The sequence below is a fragment of the Sylvia atricapilla genome, chromosome 1 (genome assembly GCF_009819655.1).
Source record: "Sylvia atricapilla isolate bSylAtr1 chromosome 1, bSylAtr1.pri, whole genome shotgun sequence".
In the NCBI taxonomy this organism is placed as follows: domain Eukaryota; kingdom Metazoa; phylum Chordata; class Aves; order Passeriformes; family Sylviidae; genus Sylvia; species Sylvia atricapilla.
Genome location: NC_089140.1, coordinates 11,601,633 through 11,618,325, shown reverse-complemented (window position 1 = coordinate 11,618,325; position 16,693 = coordinate 11,601,633). Strand labels below are relative to the sequence as shown.

The 16,693-nt window shown below is 40.9% G+C and overlaps 1 protein-coding gene across 3 annotated transcripts in view; it reads right to left on the bottom strand.

The window, feature by feature from the left end:
- Positions 1-14,793, bottom strand: part of PFKP (phosphofructokinase, platelet) — a 42,485-nt gene extending 27,692 nt beyond the window's left edge. For 2 of the 3 annotated variants that reach the window (XM_066314824.1, XM_066314816.1), the window contains exons 1-2: positions 14,431-14,793; positions 6,524-6,597 (exon numbers count right to left, since the gene is read on the bottom strand). In XM_066314824.1, the coding sequence (XP_066170921.1) occupies positions 6,524-6,597; positions 14,431-14,515 (159 nt within the window). In that variant the 5' untranslated portion in view covers positions 14,516-14,793. The remainder of the gene's footprint in view (positions 1-6,523; positions 6,598-14,430) is intronic. The other variant, XM_066314808.1, reaches the window with a different exon arrangement.
- Between the last annotated feature and the right edge of the window lie 1,900 nt (positions 14,794-16,693).

Here is a 16,693-nt window from a genome sequence, read left to right as displayed (position 1 = left end):
TGAATAAATATTCCAGTTTAAACAACAACAAACTTTGAAATGCATTATAAAATACGTTCCTTAAAAACGTAACCTCAGCCTGGGGCCACGAACTTAGGAAATCTTTGTAACACATTGTACATTATCCCCCGCCAGTTCTGGTAATAAGCAAAACAAGATAAAGAGCAAAACTGAAATTTTTTTCATGAAAGAACAAAAGAAATCAGATGACACAACCTTGTTCTTTTTTTTTTTTTTTTTTTTTTTTTTTTTTGAGGCAGCCACACAATAAATAAAAGACATTTAATAAGAAAAAATACAATTTTTTGTGATGCATTCAAGAAATTTCTAATACCTTAACTTAAATGGTCTTCTAAAACCACTGCATACTGTAATGTGAGAAGAACTACACTTATGTGAAAAAAGGAAAACTATCCAGCAAGCAGCTAATGGGTTTTGCCTGGCTTTGCTTTATTACCTCTCTATAAAAATACTAGCAAAATGGCAATTACAGATTCTTTTCCATTAGGTGATGCTGTGAATATTGATTAAAAAAAAAACCAAGAAGGGAAGGGAAGGGAAGGGAAGGGAAGGGAAGGGAAGGGAAGGGAAGGGAAGGGAAGGGAAGGGAAGGGAAGGGAAGGGAAGGGAAGGGAAGGGAAGGGAAGGGAAGGGAAGGGAAGGGAAGGGAAGGGAAGGGAAGGGAAGGGAAGGGAAGGGAAGGGAAGGGAAGGGAAGGGAAGGGAAGGGAAGGGAAGGGGAAGGGAAGGGAAGGGAAGGGAAAAGGCAGTCAAGTCCTAAGTCTGGAAAACCCTAATTGACAGACATCAGAATAAAACTGGAATTACCATTAAACTTTTTGACATTTATTTAAATCCACAGGGAAGATCATGAGATGTTAATAAAATAAACAAAAAAACTACTAAAGAAAAATAACCATGAAATGTTTATAACTCCATTTTTAGATTATGTGTACATATTCCCCACACCAAGGAATAATCAGTTAATATTTTTCCTCTGTGCAGTTTTTTTCAACAGTAAGTCAGGAATCAGAAAAAGAAGGGAGTTCAGAAAACAGCAAAACTGACATTATAAACTGGAGAAATTTAATTTGGCACGATTCAGAGTATATGCAGAACTTACTCAATAAGCAGGAAGTTAGAAACATACCAAGCTTAAAGTGGCTTAGTATTCATATAATATATATGGTTTTCTACATCATACTTTGAGTCCTCACCAGCATGAAAAAATAAGAATGTAAAGAAAACCTGGACATAGCAAAGTACAAGTTACTCAATTAGCCGTTTTAGGATTCCAAAGGGAAAGCATGAAAGTTTCTGCTCAGTGAGACTTGACTGATTAATTTAGAGATAATATGATCAAGCAGTAGCAAAAAACATCCAGATGGAGAACTACCTATGTCTCTAATTTCTATATTTCACTTTTCAATATTTTGTACATTCTCCAGGTAATCCTGACATGTAACGTACACACATAGAATGGCGTGGGTTGAATGAAAGATCATCAACTTCTGATTCCCCAGCCATCAGCAGGGACATCTCCCACAGTCTGCTTTGCCTGGAACACTGCCAGGGTTGGGGCATCCACATCTTCTCTGGGAAACCTGTTCCAATGACTCACCCTTCTTACAGTACAGAATTTTCTCCATACATCTAACCTACATTTCCAGTTTTTCAGTTTGACCCCATTACTCCTTGTCCCATCACTACAGTTCCTGGTGAACTATCTCCCACTTCCCTTGCAGGTACCTACATACAGGACATACTGTTTGTATGCTAATATATACACACAATAACTTGAAGAGCTAAGCCATTAGAGCAAACTGGAAAGGGAATTATGCTTAATCTACATATCAACTTAGAAAAAATTCTCCCTCAGAAAAAGTGCAAAGAGCCTCAGAAACATTACAGTGGATACAACTAAGCTTGATGATGGCTACTAAATTACTAAATTAATTCATCACCAGCTTTGCCAGTTTGCCTTTTTTTTTTTAACATAGAATTCTATGTTCCTTATATCATTCAGTAATGGAGTGAAAGCTTTTCCTGTAAGTATTTCTATTGACAACTACAAAATCCCAAGAGATCCACTGGCAATAAATCCTGAAAGCATAGTGTAATGTTGCATCTTAATTCAGTTTGTAACACTGACTACAGTAAGCTGCACTGAGAGCTGACAAAAAAATACACAATTTATGTGTGCTCAAGTCATTCACCTTCCATTTTAACCCGAGAGAAAAAACAAAAGTGCATCCAAAGAAGTATTACATATAGGAAACACATATATAAATAAGGTTGATGGAATAAAAATTCCAATTTTCAGGTTAACGAATCTAAAACAGAAAAAACCAAAGAGATAAAAAGGTAGCTTAAGTTGTCTGTAAGACATGAAACACCTCATAGCTAGGCTAAGAATGAGCTATGACACATTCCTGCACCATGTTTCTTTGAAGTAGAAAGCATTTGAGCATTTTGGTCAGGAGTCTGTGCAGACAAGTGAGAACTGGGGATGCATTACCAATTCCTCCCACTACAAGGTAAGGGCAGGAAACCTTTGGAATTACGATCTGTTTGAACTGTTATATTAACTTTTCCTAAATTCAGTCGTCTGCCAAGTATGCCTATGCTATCTCTGAATAAAGTAGATACAACTGCCACATTGTTTTTTTCCACACCATTAAAAGATACAAGCTATAGAATTAGAACAGCTTTCTAGAAAAACTATTGGGGGAAAAAATGAATTTCTAATTACAATTGCAGTACTAATGTTGATGATTTCCATTTATTGTTTTAGTTATCTAAACACTGATGAGTACTGGACAATGTATGTTTGAAGGTTCACCACTGTTCCAACAGTATGGTTACCAAAAATCACTGGCAGGTGTGACTACAGACCTTAGTATGAGGGTGGGAATCTATCAATTTACATTAAAATAGTAAATTCTTATCTAGATTGTAAAAATATAGGAGCTTAGGTACTGAGATACTAAAACTGTGGGGCAAGAATGGAAAAAATGAACTGTCAAAAATACAGCACGCACAGATCAGCTCCGTTTTATGTTTAGCCCTTTATGTACCCAAAATCTAAATATTCCAAGAACAAGAAGAAATCTCTGTGGGTCCAGTGTTCACAGGGTACATTCACAGACACTGCAACTCCAGGACAGTGTGCCAGGAGCAAACGTGGCTTCCAGCCTGAACTCTGAAGACAAAAGCTTTTGAAAAAGAATGAGCCATCTTCTGATGTGCTACACTTGGGGCTTTAGCACTTACATGAATTGACTTACTGAGAACTCTTAGCCATTGCTCAACAACATAAAATACTACTGCCACTGAGAGCACAAACCACCACAGAAAAGACATGAAGTTTTCCTCACAGAAATCCATGACTGCCGTACCATTGCATTCCCAGTGCTGGCCTCTTGAGAAAAAGACTCTTAATCAAGATGAAGAATCTAAAAGCTCCATAGCTTAGTAGCAAGAGCACGCATCCACTGGGAACTATCTGCTTCCATCCTGGAAAAAGGGCAGGTTATTTGTATAAATATTCAAGACCTCAAGTTTCTAAAATGAGTTGCCATAAATGAGAGGCATCACTTTTTCTTCCCATTCTCAATTAAAAAGAAACAAGACAAAACAAAAATCAACCTGACTTTAATAGCTTTTGATTAGTGAAAAAAATTCAACTAGACCCCTAGATACTCTACACCTACTTTCAGTTCCTACATTTTCATACCATGAGTGGAAGTAATCCATGGATATTCAAACTTTAATTCAGACTGGAGCAGATTTCAGGAAAAACGAGATCATAGTCAAGGGTAACCACAGACTAAAATAAAATCATGTAAAATACAAAACTGTGAAGCTAGCACAACTTTATAGATTTGCAATTAACAGCAAAATTTTGAAACGTGCTAACTTCAGGGAATTAAGATACACAAGGGTTGTTTTAATTTTATAGCTATAAATTTACAGGTTTTATATAAACTATAAAAAAGATATATAACAAATTAGAGCTTTCTTCTAGTTTTCATTCTCACACGAGTTTACTCTTTTTTTTCCTTTCTGGAAAATTTCAGACTTGAAGTCCAAACAGGCCATGAATTCCAGTATGTAACTGTTTCTTTCTGGGCTTTGGTAAAACCTATTTTAAAAAGACTAGAAAATTACTTATATCTAATTCATTACCAATTTTAATTCATTTATCTTTGTAATCTCTTATCACAGGTCGAGGAAAAATAGAGCTAGGAAAACAGAGTTAGTTTTTTACTCAGAACATAGAACTAGTGCTGGCCACAGCTGTAGAAGACAGATGGTTTTTCAGTGCAAAAGAAGTTCATATGACAGGCACAGCTACAGGAGAAATAGAGCGTATGATGACTACAGCAAAGTAAGCCTGAAAAGGCTGAGACCTTTAACTCAATTTCTGGATCCGAATAAAAATACTTCTTTTCTTCTTTTGGATATTGTCACTTCAGGTTTTTCCATCACTTTTTCAGAGCATCTTCAATACAAATATCACTTTACCCTGACCCATGTGTTGAAATGGTCAAAGAGTAGGCTTAAGGTACACTATTCTCTTTGCTTAACACACTCAAGTCACACTCTATAAACTGTAACTCAGAGGGAACACCTTACTTAAAGCATTAAATAACTCAAACTATACCCAAAAATCCATCTCCTCTTTATACATCACACAAAGGCTTATAACAGGGAACATCAGTGACAAGTCTCCAAAGAGTTCTTTTACCTTCATTACACTTGTCACCTTCATTGTTTGGCATTTCAAAGGGGTAAAATTAAACAGTTGTTTCATTTCAGTGCTTGCAACCCCGTTTCTCTGAAGTACTTGTAGGCATTGTGAAAGAAAACTGACTTCATGTTTCAATTATCACCAGTCAAAGAACGAAGCTCAGCATTCAGTACATTACGAAACAGAACTGAATGGACTAACCTAGAAGCAAAAATCTTTTCCAGAGCTCATATTTGCAGTGAAATGTGCATTTCCTCCCAGGCCCTACTGTTACATTGAAGACAGAAGGACAATATTTATGGGAAACTCAAAATTCCCAAAACTGACTTATTTTTTACAATCACTTTTCATCCAGAATTATCTCTGACTTCAGACTGGCCAACTCTACCAAACACAGGAACAGGCTAACTTAAATAGTGCTATTTTGATAAGTTCAGAAAAAAACAAATATTCACATTTCTTTCAAAATTTATCACTCTGTGATACCAAGTATGTTTAAAAAGTGAAAAACTATGACAGTTCTTGACTTAAGCTTAATTAAAAGATAAATTTAAATCCAAGTTCTGGACGTCTTAAAGGCATCCAAAACTCCCTCCTTACTTCCAGAGAAGTATCTGACCCATTTCAGAGAGCCGGCAAAACAGCTGAACACTGATGGAATTCCAGAGATTGGCCATGTAATTAGCACAAACTAAGTATTCAGAGCAACTTGCTGAAGCACAGTAGTAGGAAAGAATTTTGGAGCACAATCGTCTGCTTATTTGCATTTCAATATACTTTGCATCTCATTAGTAAATGAGCTATCGAAACAAGCAGACAGGGAAAAAAATTATAAACAGTTACTTTTTAAAGATAAATTCTGTATTTGCCATGCACAAAACTAAAACTAAAGTATTTTCTGAGCACTTGTATGAATTCTAGTGATATTTTTATATTAAAGTTAGACATTACTGGGGACAGACTGAGCTTCCCCCTGTATCATTTTTTTATTATGATTTGTAATAATCTCAAATCACTAATGAGTTGTACAGGAATTCCAGTGGGAACAGAATCAATACATTTAAAGTATTGTTCAACCTACAAAACTTGTACAAAAACTGAAAGAGTCCTTTATAAGGAAGTTCAACTGCAACAGTCTTCCAGAAAGACAAATACATGGAGGATCACCTTGGCATTGACATTAAACTTCTCCCATCTTTTTTTCTTTTTACATATTTGCTACATAAATTTGCAATCTTTCTGCCTATAAAGTTACAAATTTCAACCACAAAACTGTGATGTCAGGACAGACCAATGATGGTCAAGTTTCTGATGTGTTTTGTGTTGGTTGGTTGAGTTTCTTCAGTTGCAACTTTCTACCTATAAGCCAGGCCAAGATGGCACCAGTGCCACAGTACTCTTGATCAAAACCAAGTTGTGCAACCTGTGAAATGATGGTGAGGATACATCCTTATACAATAAGTGGGGCCAAACGTCTAACAAGTTCACAGATGTGTAACTCACTGCAGGGTGACAAACACCTCTGGTTTTCTCTGCTTTCAAGTCTTTGGTGGCACATAATGAATTCCACACATTGAAGAAATTACTTTTAAATTACAGTTTTAGAATATACCTTGTGAGACATAAATTTCCATAAAAAGTACTAAATAAAACACACAATGAAAAGGAATGGCACCCCCTATAATTTCTATTATTTACTCTCCACATTGTTTCTACAAATGCTCAAGTTTAGTCAGAAGACAAAATCGAAATGAAAGAAACAAAAACTAACCTCATAAATAAAATAGACTTTGGCATTTACATAGATTCCCATGCGTACTACTGCGCGCACAGCAGCATTCATACCTGGGAAGAAAAAGCAGAATCACACTGTTATAGTCATCCAGCATTTTTTGTACACCAAAAATATTCAGTGTCTGGAAAATAAAGGGAACATTAATTCATTCCTAAAGAAAGACAATGACCAGCATCCATTAAAACTGAAATTTGCTTAATGACAGTGCAAGCATCCCATGAGCATGAAAGGTTCAGAACTATTCTTTGTTACAATAATTATGTGAATGCCAGTGTGTGTGTTAATCAGAGATTAAATTGCTGCTGACTGCAAAATAGCATTGTAAAAGTTACAGCTACTGAACAACATAGTAAATTAATTTTGCAAAATGGTTAGTTTTCAGTCTGAAACGCAAAACATTCAGCAAGTTAAAATTTAGCTTTTCAAATGAGAAATTATACTTAAACAGTTTTTCTGAGATTTCCAAAATAACATAGGTGTAAATACAGCATTTAGTGGGGAGCAGAGCCAAAGCTGACCTGGACAGATGCTCATTTAAAAAGAAAAAAGTGCAAGTAAATTAACATAAATAATGCTACATTGACTCATCTGACAGAAAAGCTGCTGAACACCACTTTGGTCCCAAAACTGCAAGCTCTGACTGGAATTCCTTGCTCACAGACTTCCGACAAATTATACTCCTGTAAAATCTTCCATTTAAGTCCCCTGGTCAAACACTTTACCTCCTGAGCAACAGTGAAAGTTCCACTGGTCCCTCTATACAGGCCAAATTAATTTCTGTTATAACTCATCCCTTCAGATAGTGCATTACCTTGCCCATTATTCAGGAGCTTTCTGAAACTAATCAACTAATGCTTCCATACCACTAAACCAGATATAAGAGATCATACAAAGCATGAAGAGAGAAGTAGTTAGGCTACACTGATAACCTTGACACATCAACAAAAAACAGATGCCAGGAGGATGACAACCAAAAGTACCAGGCACCAATTCTTCAATTCTGGTGCATTTATTAACATCAAAACAGCCAAGTAGTAGGTAAGCTCTGCTGCTCAACATGGGTGTTAAGCGTTCACATCTCTGCAGACATAAAAAGCTGTAAACTAGGATATATAAACAGCACAGCAAGTCACAAAGACCTAATCCTACAGTGTCCAACTTTACTGTAAAAAATAATGAGCTGTAAAGGTGAAGCTGTGTAGACCTAGGCTAAGGTTTTCTCAAAGATTCATTACTTACGAATACACGAGAAAGTTCCTCTAAGTTGCTCAATGTGCAACAAAATAATTAAGTTTGCTAAAATTAAAAAGTTGCTTTTGCTGTTTGCGTGGATGTCACTTACACTTAAGTCAAAAATCACAAGCAACAGAACTTTCCCTAAGTTCTGTTTTAGGAAATGCTAGCAAGAGTTCTCTCAGCCAGAGTTGGCCTTGTGGCATAGCTGGAAAAAGTTTTCAAATGCCAAGACAGCTAAAAGCACAGCTTTAGACAAAGAACTGGATGATACCAAAGAAAAACAGAGAATCTCATCTGACAGCCTGTAATGAAAAGAAAGTTAACATGATAAATCTCAGATTCAACAGAGCAGTTACCTCCCCATTGAAACAGTTTTCATAACAAAATTAACACCCCTCAGAGACAAAAAACTTTAATTTTACCAAACTGACAGTTCATCACAGCACTGCCATTCTCCACAAACAGGAACACTCAGCACAAGGTACTCTTTTCACCAAAGTCCACAGCTTGCTTCTATTAAAGCACATGTTGTGTGGGAGGCTTTTTTTGTTTTTGTTGCTTGGTATGAGGTTTTTTGGCAGTTCTGTTTTGGCTTTTGAAATTTTTTTTTGAGGAGGGTTGCTGTTGTTTGGTTTGCTTTGTTTGTGGAAAGTTTATATAAATTCTTAATACAGCCCCATACTTTCATAGTGAATACCTTCCAGTTTCTATGTTTCTTGCATGAATAATAGGTAAAATTCACTATTTGCCTGCTCCATCAAAAGGCAAAAATCCAGGAAAAAAGGTCCCACGGATTACAGACAGACAGCATCTTCCCAGTACTACCATTGCAGCTTTGTAAGTTTATGTAACCTACATTTTATTGTTACTTCGTGTTGTATATTTTATCTCCTTATACAGGAAAAGGACTTGGCTGTGTACTGGCAGGCTCCTGGCTTACATTTTAGAAGGGCTGAGGACTAAAGGATGTTAGAATTTGATACCGACAAAATACAGTTAATGTGTTGCAGCTTTAAACGTCTATAATTTGACTGTTTAAATTGCACTGATTCAAGAAAAAACACACAAAAATTTCATGAAGCCTCTGTAGGACTGTCTAATAAAATTTCATTATTTGGGGAGTCTTACAAAAGTATTTGTGAATTATTGTAATAACCATGAAATGTTATTACTCATGCTTATTACTTTAAAAGATATTTACCATGTTAACTGTGGATTTAGTTCTGAATAATAAATGCAGTTTGATAAACATACAGGATTAGAATAGCAGCGTCAAAAGAAAGCCACAAGTAAAACCAGTATTTTTATTTTTTTAATAATATAAGAATTAATTAAAATGTTTTTGAATTACCACTTGCTTTTGCATTAAAGCATTGGAAAGAGGGAAATATTTATTTTGCTCTTTTGGAGTCAGTAAAGATTAAGCGGAATGTAACTACTTTCAGGGCTTTACATAACAATCAAATTAATTTAAAAGTTGATAATTTATTATCCTTGATATTTTTTATTCAATTATCTTTAAAAGGAGTACTTGGTTTTCATAAAAGGGTTACAAACAATACTGCAGAAATCTTTAAATTTTTTCAAAGGCTCTCTCTGCCTCTAAAAGAGTATCCCTCTCCTGTGCCTACATCTGGGTCCACGTCCGTATGTACCACTACAACACAGGAGGTCCTACATGAGTTTGTGTTTAAGCCAAGTTTGCCTTGCTTTAGTCAGCTAGACACACATTTAAATAAATAACTGTAACATAAACCATTCAAAGGCAAAATCAAAACTATGCATCTTGGACAAGCATCAAGAAATACTTAAGTACCACCAACTTTAAAGATAAACATTGGCTTTAACACAGGCTTAATGACTTAGCACATATGTTTCAGTGCTACCCTGAATAAAGATTCAGACTTAAAAGACTATATAGCAGAAATCACTAAGGAAAATGTCTAAACATCACCAAACAGAAAGATTTTATTCAAGTGTGTATATTGTAATGTCAGTAATAGTCTATAATCATCAAAAGAGAAGCAGTGAAATGCAAGAACTGAACAAATCATTAAAAACACAAATTTGTTCCATTTTCTTTTAATTACATCACAGATTTTATTGTATACAATCACAGCATTCCAGATACCTGAAGAAAACATTACACAGTTTTCCTGAACACTAACTGTATTAGATCAGAACATTCTACTGCACAAGTATATACAAAAGCAGAACATCTAGATGGCAAATGTACCTCATTCTTAAAAATTAAAATAAAAATCTTAAGAGACCAGTTTCAATCACTGAATCCACTACAGAAGCAGCTTGTCAAAAATATTAAAAAAATTGAAATAGTTACACTTTTCCATTAATAACTACATACCTTAATTTTTCATAGAAATAGTACTTATTGTAACTATAGGCATATATGTATGTATTTCATATACATGTCTATTTGCATGTACTATTCTTAGCTGTAAAAGGTGCCTTTTGGAGGGGGACTAGAATGCAAAAATTCCTCATGACTACGTTCAAATTATGTAAGTGTTAATAAATAAACTCGAATTTGGATGACATAAGAAGAGTTTGGGTTGTTTTAGTTTGTTTGTGACCTTTTTTTTTAATATTTATTTATTTTACTATTATCAGTTGAGAAGCTTATGGCAAAAAAAGAAATTTTGCCACCAAGACAAGATCAATACCTTTACACTACTACATTAAGTATGTCCTATGCTGTTCCTGAGCCTGTAATGCTTCAAGAGCAGAAATAGAATAGAAAAGAGCAGAAGACCTTTGCTTCCACCATCATGGTCTGCGGTATTCCAAAACTCTGGAATACAAAAGGCTTCTTTAGGGTTCTTTTTAAGCTGTTTTTAAACCCAGATTTGCTGAAGAAGTTGAACTTTTTCATTTGTTGAGTGCCAAGATTTCTTCTTCCAATCTATGTCACCAGGACAAGAGCCATATATGTCCACTACTAACTAAGCCTTAGAACTTTGGGAAGCCTGGAATGTTTGAGCATAGAAACACACAGCTTCTTCCTCCAGCAGGGTGGGCTGAAGACCCAGGCCCGGAATATTCCAGACCATTACAATCCTTACTTATGCTGCCCTCCTCAACAGCGAATCTTTGAGTTGATCTGAAAAACAACCAGGTCCTTTTCTAAGATAAGGATCCTGAGTCAGCCGGTTGGGCAGCAGCTCAGTGGCCACAAACACCTCCTCCTTCCCCGGGAGTGCACAGTCACTTCTGTGACTCCTCCTGCACCCAGCCGTGCCCACCACGGGCCCGGAATAGGCTGTGTGGAGCCTGTGGGAACATCAGTGACCTACGGTGGCCAAAACTGTCTGTGGCAACCCACAGAAAATTCAACCCCTCTATTTCATGACCTGGAGCAGAATGGCCAGAGAATCCCACAAAGAGAGAAGCGTGGCTTACTAAACCCCATTTATTAAATCACCTTCCTGAACTGCAATCAGTACGATTTAGAAATAGTCCAGAAACTGAACCAATACATAAATACTGAAAACTGATTGTCAGAATTTCTTTTGCCTCTCAAGGTACTTATGATTATGGTGGAAAGTACATTTTTAGTTCACACTTTAACAGCTGGCTAGCTGAAGTGACAGACTGCCAAGTTTAGTATTTATACACATCAAGTGTACTAAATAGAGACCTTTTTTCTTGTGAAACAGACCACTGATAAATTCTTTAATTACACACACACAAAAAAAAATAAGTCCAGTATGACACATATACATTCTATAGTCTTTAAAATTCTACAGGTAGAAAAAACAAAAAAGAAAAATGAAACTTTCAAGGAAGTAGCACCAATACGGGGAAATAACTGAAAACTTAACATGGCCCATAAATAGAAAGCCTTGTGTAATTTACATGATGCTACTTTTAAGTTATTAGAAGTACAAACAGCAGCAAATAGAGTAATTTCACCGTAAAATTATTGCATGTACATTTTATTCTATTCTCCAATTTATAGTCCAATCTAAATACTGGCACCTATTAAGATTTTGTGTTTAACAGGTGTTTTTTCTACTCAATTGTTTGTGAGTTTAGTTTGGAAACAGGCACTTTAAAGACTTTCAATGTTTGAGAAATCTAACACAAAACAAAACAGAAGAGTGCAACTTTTTTCCCAACTTTTTTGCCTACTTCTGAGTCAGTAGCTTTGCCTCACCTACACTTCACTAGAACAAATTATTTTCAAATAGCAGTAACAGCAGTGTATTTCCTTCTGCATGTACTTCGGGACTTCACCTCTCTCAGACATTTGCACTCTGTCCTCCAAAGGGCAAATGACCTTGACATGGCATGACTCATTCCGTCCCTTGTTTAACTCCTAACCTTCAAACTGACTTGAGGCTGCTTATTTTACACATCTCTGCTTTAACCAAGATAGTAAGGGGTTATGGTCACACACTGTGCTGTGTGGTTCATGTGTCATGTGAAATGATCAAGTTCTGAAACGCTGGCAGGTTTATTTCCTTGTTCTTCAAAGTCAGGACAACAATGCTGCCAATGAAACAGCTTGGAAGGCATCCAGTTTACTTTTTTTGGTCTTTGTGACAACCCCCCACTCCTTAGACAGCAACTTTCACAGGCTGTTACTTTGGAACCCTCCATGCTTCTGTGGCAATCTGCCAGATGTAAAGTCTAGATGTGACCCGTGGATTCTGAAGTCCTTCAAATGCCTTAACTCACACAGAGGCAAGTGCAGATTAATACTTTATAAAAGGAGATGCATCTGCTGCTGCATTATATAATCTCCAGCCACGCGGAAACAAGTTGCAGAGCTCAGGCTCCTGCTGAGCAGGATACTGCTGCTTCAGGCAGTGCCCCACCACACTTTTAAATTAAAATGGCGATCTGGCCGCCAGACCATTAAGACAGAGATGCTCTGATTCTCAGTTCCTCCTAGAATCATTTAGCAGTGGAATTGATGTCACTAAGGGCAAACTGGCTAAAACTTGAACAAGTGTAGCCCCACCGAGGGGTAAAAGAGAAGGCATTTAAACGCATTGACTTTGTTGCTTTTGTTTTGTTGCTTTTTTTTTTCTTTGTCCAGAACTGCAACATTTTCCTCCTCGACGGCAACAAATCCCTTTCATCCCGATTAGAGTTTCGGCTAATCCTAGGTAAACCCGGGGGCTCCCCGTTATTCCTGCGGCCAGGGGGAGGGAGGATGCTTCTCCCAGCCCCGATGACGCAAAGAGGCGGAATCTGCAGCGACTCGCCGCGGATCACGTACACACCGGCGGAGGCCGGGAGCGAGAGCGGACACTGGTCCATGCAAGGCGCCCCGCATGGACGCGCCGGGAAGCCCGGGACAGAGAGTGGAGGCTGCCCCGGCCGCGGGCTGGTGCCGGCACGTCCCCGTGTAAAATCTGCCGAGAGACTGCTCCCTGAACCACCCAGCACACGCAGAAAGGAAGGAGAGGCTCCCACCCCCCGTTCTCTTCACAAACGCCAAGTGCCGCTTCTTCTTTAAGTGAAAGTACTCTCGAGACACTCCCGGGCAAAAAAAAAAAAAAATAACAGTAAATTAAGAGAAGGTGCTAAAAGCAATTATTATTGAACAACTCTCCTCGTATAAGCAGAGCGAGAGTCCTCTCGAAAAGCATGGAGCATTCCACGTTTGAAATCTTAATTAACTGGAACTTCAAACTATTACCATAGAATCACAGAATACGCCGAGTTGGAAAGGACCCATCATGATTTTCTGGTAGGAAAGGGGAAACTGAAGTGTAGAAAAAAAATGGATTCTTCACTAGGTGTATTGTGATCAAGCCTCTTTTCTTTCCCCATTCCACTTAATGTCTGCAGGTCTTTTGTTCGCCCTGTCCTGTAGTAGCTACGACTTCCTCTACACTGAGGAGATTTAAGAAGGCGAGACACGTTTCTAACATACTCCTACAGGGGGAGAGTAAACCACCATCTGAGCGTTCTAAACCCCGGGTAGGAACATAAAACGTGTTGCTGGTGCCAAAACGAAGTGAAAAGCAGATGAGGCGAGGGCTGGCAGAGCCCCAGCAGAGCAGCCAAGCCTCTCGCCCGCCGTGCAGGGCGGCACGACCTCCTCCTCCCCCGCTCGCATCAGCCATCCTCCTCACCCTCCTCTCCCCACCATCTCTCGAGAGAACGAGACATCTCGGTAGTAAAAGTTACTGCAGCGTTTCTACCCTCCCCCACTTGCCCAGCCTGGGGCAGAGGAAACGTGGCGAGGGAGAGGGGAAAGAAGGGGTCGAGGAGATGTTCGAACCTCAAGCGCCCAGTCCGTGCAAAAATTATTTATCTTTTTAAATGCGCTTAGTAGGAAAGCCGGGTCGAAGGCCAGCACGGAAAGAGGAACCCGAGCAGCACTGCAATCCCCTGTGAACCGCTCCCAGAGCCCTCTCTCCACTCCCTCCATGTGCCACACTGTGGCTTCCCGACACCAGCCCTGAAGCAGCCCACGCTGTTCCCCCGGCCTCCCGCATGGGCGCCCTGCCAGCCGGGGCGGCTCTTCCTTCCTGCCCCTTACACCGCCCTCGAGAGGCTCCTCGTCCTCTCCTGCCGCTGCCCCACTCCCCACCGTGCCCGCAGCTCCCCCGCGTTCTCCTTCCCCCGGTTCTCCCCGTGCTCCCGGAGTAAACGGCGTGAGCCGCTACCTTGGGCATCGCCGCCGCTGGTCAGCACCGCGATGGCCTTCCCGGCGCCCGAGAGGTTCTCGAAGAACTTGGGCTGGTGATCCATGGCGCTGCGGGAGCGGCACCGGCGGGCGAGGCGGAGCGCGGTCGCTGAGGGAGCCCCTGGCCGCCGGGGTCTGCCCCCGCTCCGCTGGACCGAGCGTTCGGCCTCTGCGGGAAAAGAGCCCGAGCAGCCCGGTGTAGGTGTGTGGTTACCGGCAGGTAAATCTCTGCAGAAAGCCTGAGGGAAAGGGGCGACTGCGTGCAAAAGCCCGAGGAAAAAAAAACTGAGCGAGTAGAGCAGCAGCGCCCACACGCCTCTCACCCCGCCGCCCCCCGCTCTGCCCGGCCGCGCGCCCTCCCCGCCTCCCCGCGCGCCGCTGACAGCGCGGCGCGGCCCCGCCCCCTCAGCCCTGCGGGAGAGGCGCTGACGGGCGGGCGGCGCGGCCAATCAGCGGCCGAGCTGGCGCCGCGAGCTGCGGGCGGGGCGGGGCGCTGGCGGGGCGCGGGCAGGTGGGAGGGGGCGGCGGCGCGGCCCCGGCGGGGCGGGAGTCCCGGCGCCGCCTCCTGCCTTCCTTCCCCTTCCCCCGCTCCTGCCCTGGCGCCTGAGGTGGGGGCGATGCGGGAACATGGCTGGCGCCTTGGCACGGCGGCGGTGCGGGGGAGGGAGTTGTGTTGGCTAGAGCTGGCTCATCCTCCCCGCAGTAGCGGCTGAGGAACGCCGTGTGTCTCCGTCGCGCCTGCGGCTCCCCTGGGCAGCCCCTTCAGCGCGGGCTCTCCGGCGGCTTCCCGGCGCCCTCACGGCTGTGCCGGAGCTCGAGGGGGGAATCCCTCTCCAGCATGTGGGTTCCTCGCAGCCCGATGCCTCCGGGGCGGCTCGGGCTCGCTGGCCCGGCCGGCGGCTGCTCGGGAGGCTCCTGCAGGGAGCGGAGAGCGCGGCTCCCGCTTGGAATGCAGAACAGACGGACCGTCGGCTCCTGCCGGTGTCTGGAAAGGTCCGTGCCACGGCCGCGGGCAGGGACTCCCAGAGGCCCCGAGCCCTGTTCTTTCTCTTCTTGCCTCATCCTTCCTCAGGTGTATCTTCCCGCCGAGGCCTCTCAGCACCGCAGTGGGTGGTCAGGCGCCGGTAGGAAAAGGAGGTGGTTCTGTGAGGATTAGCGGCTGAGAGACAGAGTTTGAGCCAAGGAGCGCAACAGAAGCAAAGCAATTGGGAGGAATTGCTCTGGACAGGAATCGCAGGCTTTCTGCCTTCCATTTCGTTCTCCTGTTAGGCGCTGATGCTTTTGCTTGGGGAGTGGTTAGTACTAAGTCTTACTGCTTAAGTGCGCTCTTAAACCTCCTTTATTATAACACCACGCTGGCAGAATAATTCTGTTGATCATAGCAGCGTGTACAGTCACAAACACATTAAAAGCACCGGGTTTTGGTAATTGAAGTAAATAAAGCTCTATTATACTGTATAGAGTTGTTTGCGGTACTTTGCGTAAGTAAAAGTATTTGCGGAATCGGACCGACTTACTCGCACAAAATAATAAAGCAAGTCAGGGAGAGAGTCAGGAACAGCATCAAAATGCTGACTGGAGTTTTATATTTTAATTGCTGTATTAATTACTGGTTTTATTCAACATCTTCATCACAGAGAACTCACGTCGTAAAAATACACGTGCTCATCGTGTCAGCTTTCACGCAGACACATGTGGAAGTACAGTCATTTGAGTAGTTCAGTCAAAATTACTCATAGATAAGTGTTTGAAGCCATACCTGAAAATGGATATTTATACCTAGTGTGTGGGCAGCTCACATTTGCAAATCTACACTGAGACTAAAATGAGTATGATTTGACAACAGAAACAGAAATCTAATGACAAATAGATTGCATAGGACGAACATTAATGGCTCTGCAGAGAATTTACTATATTCTTTCCTGAGTCTGAAGAGAAGTCTTGAATCACAGATTATAATGAAGGTGAACTTCTGTTATCGAAGTATGTAAACATCCATAAAGTCACACTGTGTTCAGGAGGTTCTGATTTTATTTGAAATCGCATTAGTTTATTTGAGAATAGCTCTGCAAGAGCTAAATTAATGTCTTTGCATGATTCGGGGCTTGATCGAAAACCTGTAAAATCGGGAAGATCTTTTGCTTGCTAGTAGAAACAATTGTGACTATTTTAGCATCATGAACCAAGAGCCATTGACATCTCAGGATCACTTTGACAACAACTCCTTATTGCTTGTGTTTGGT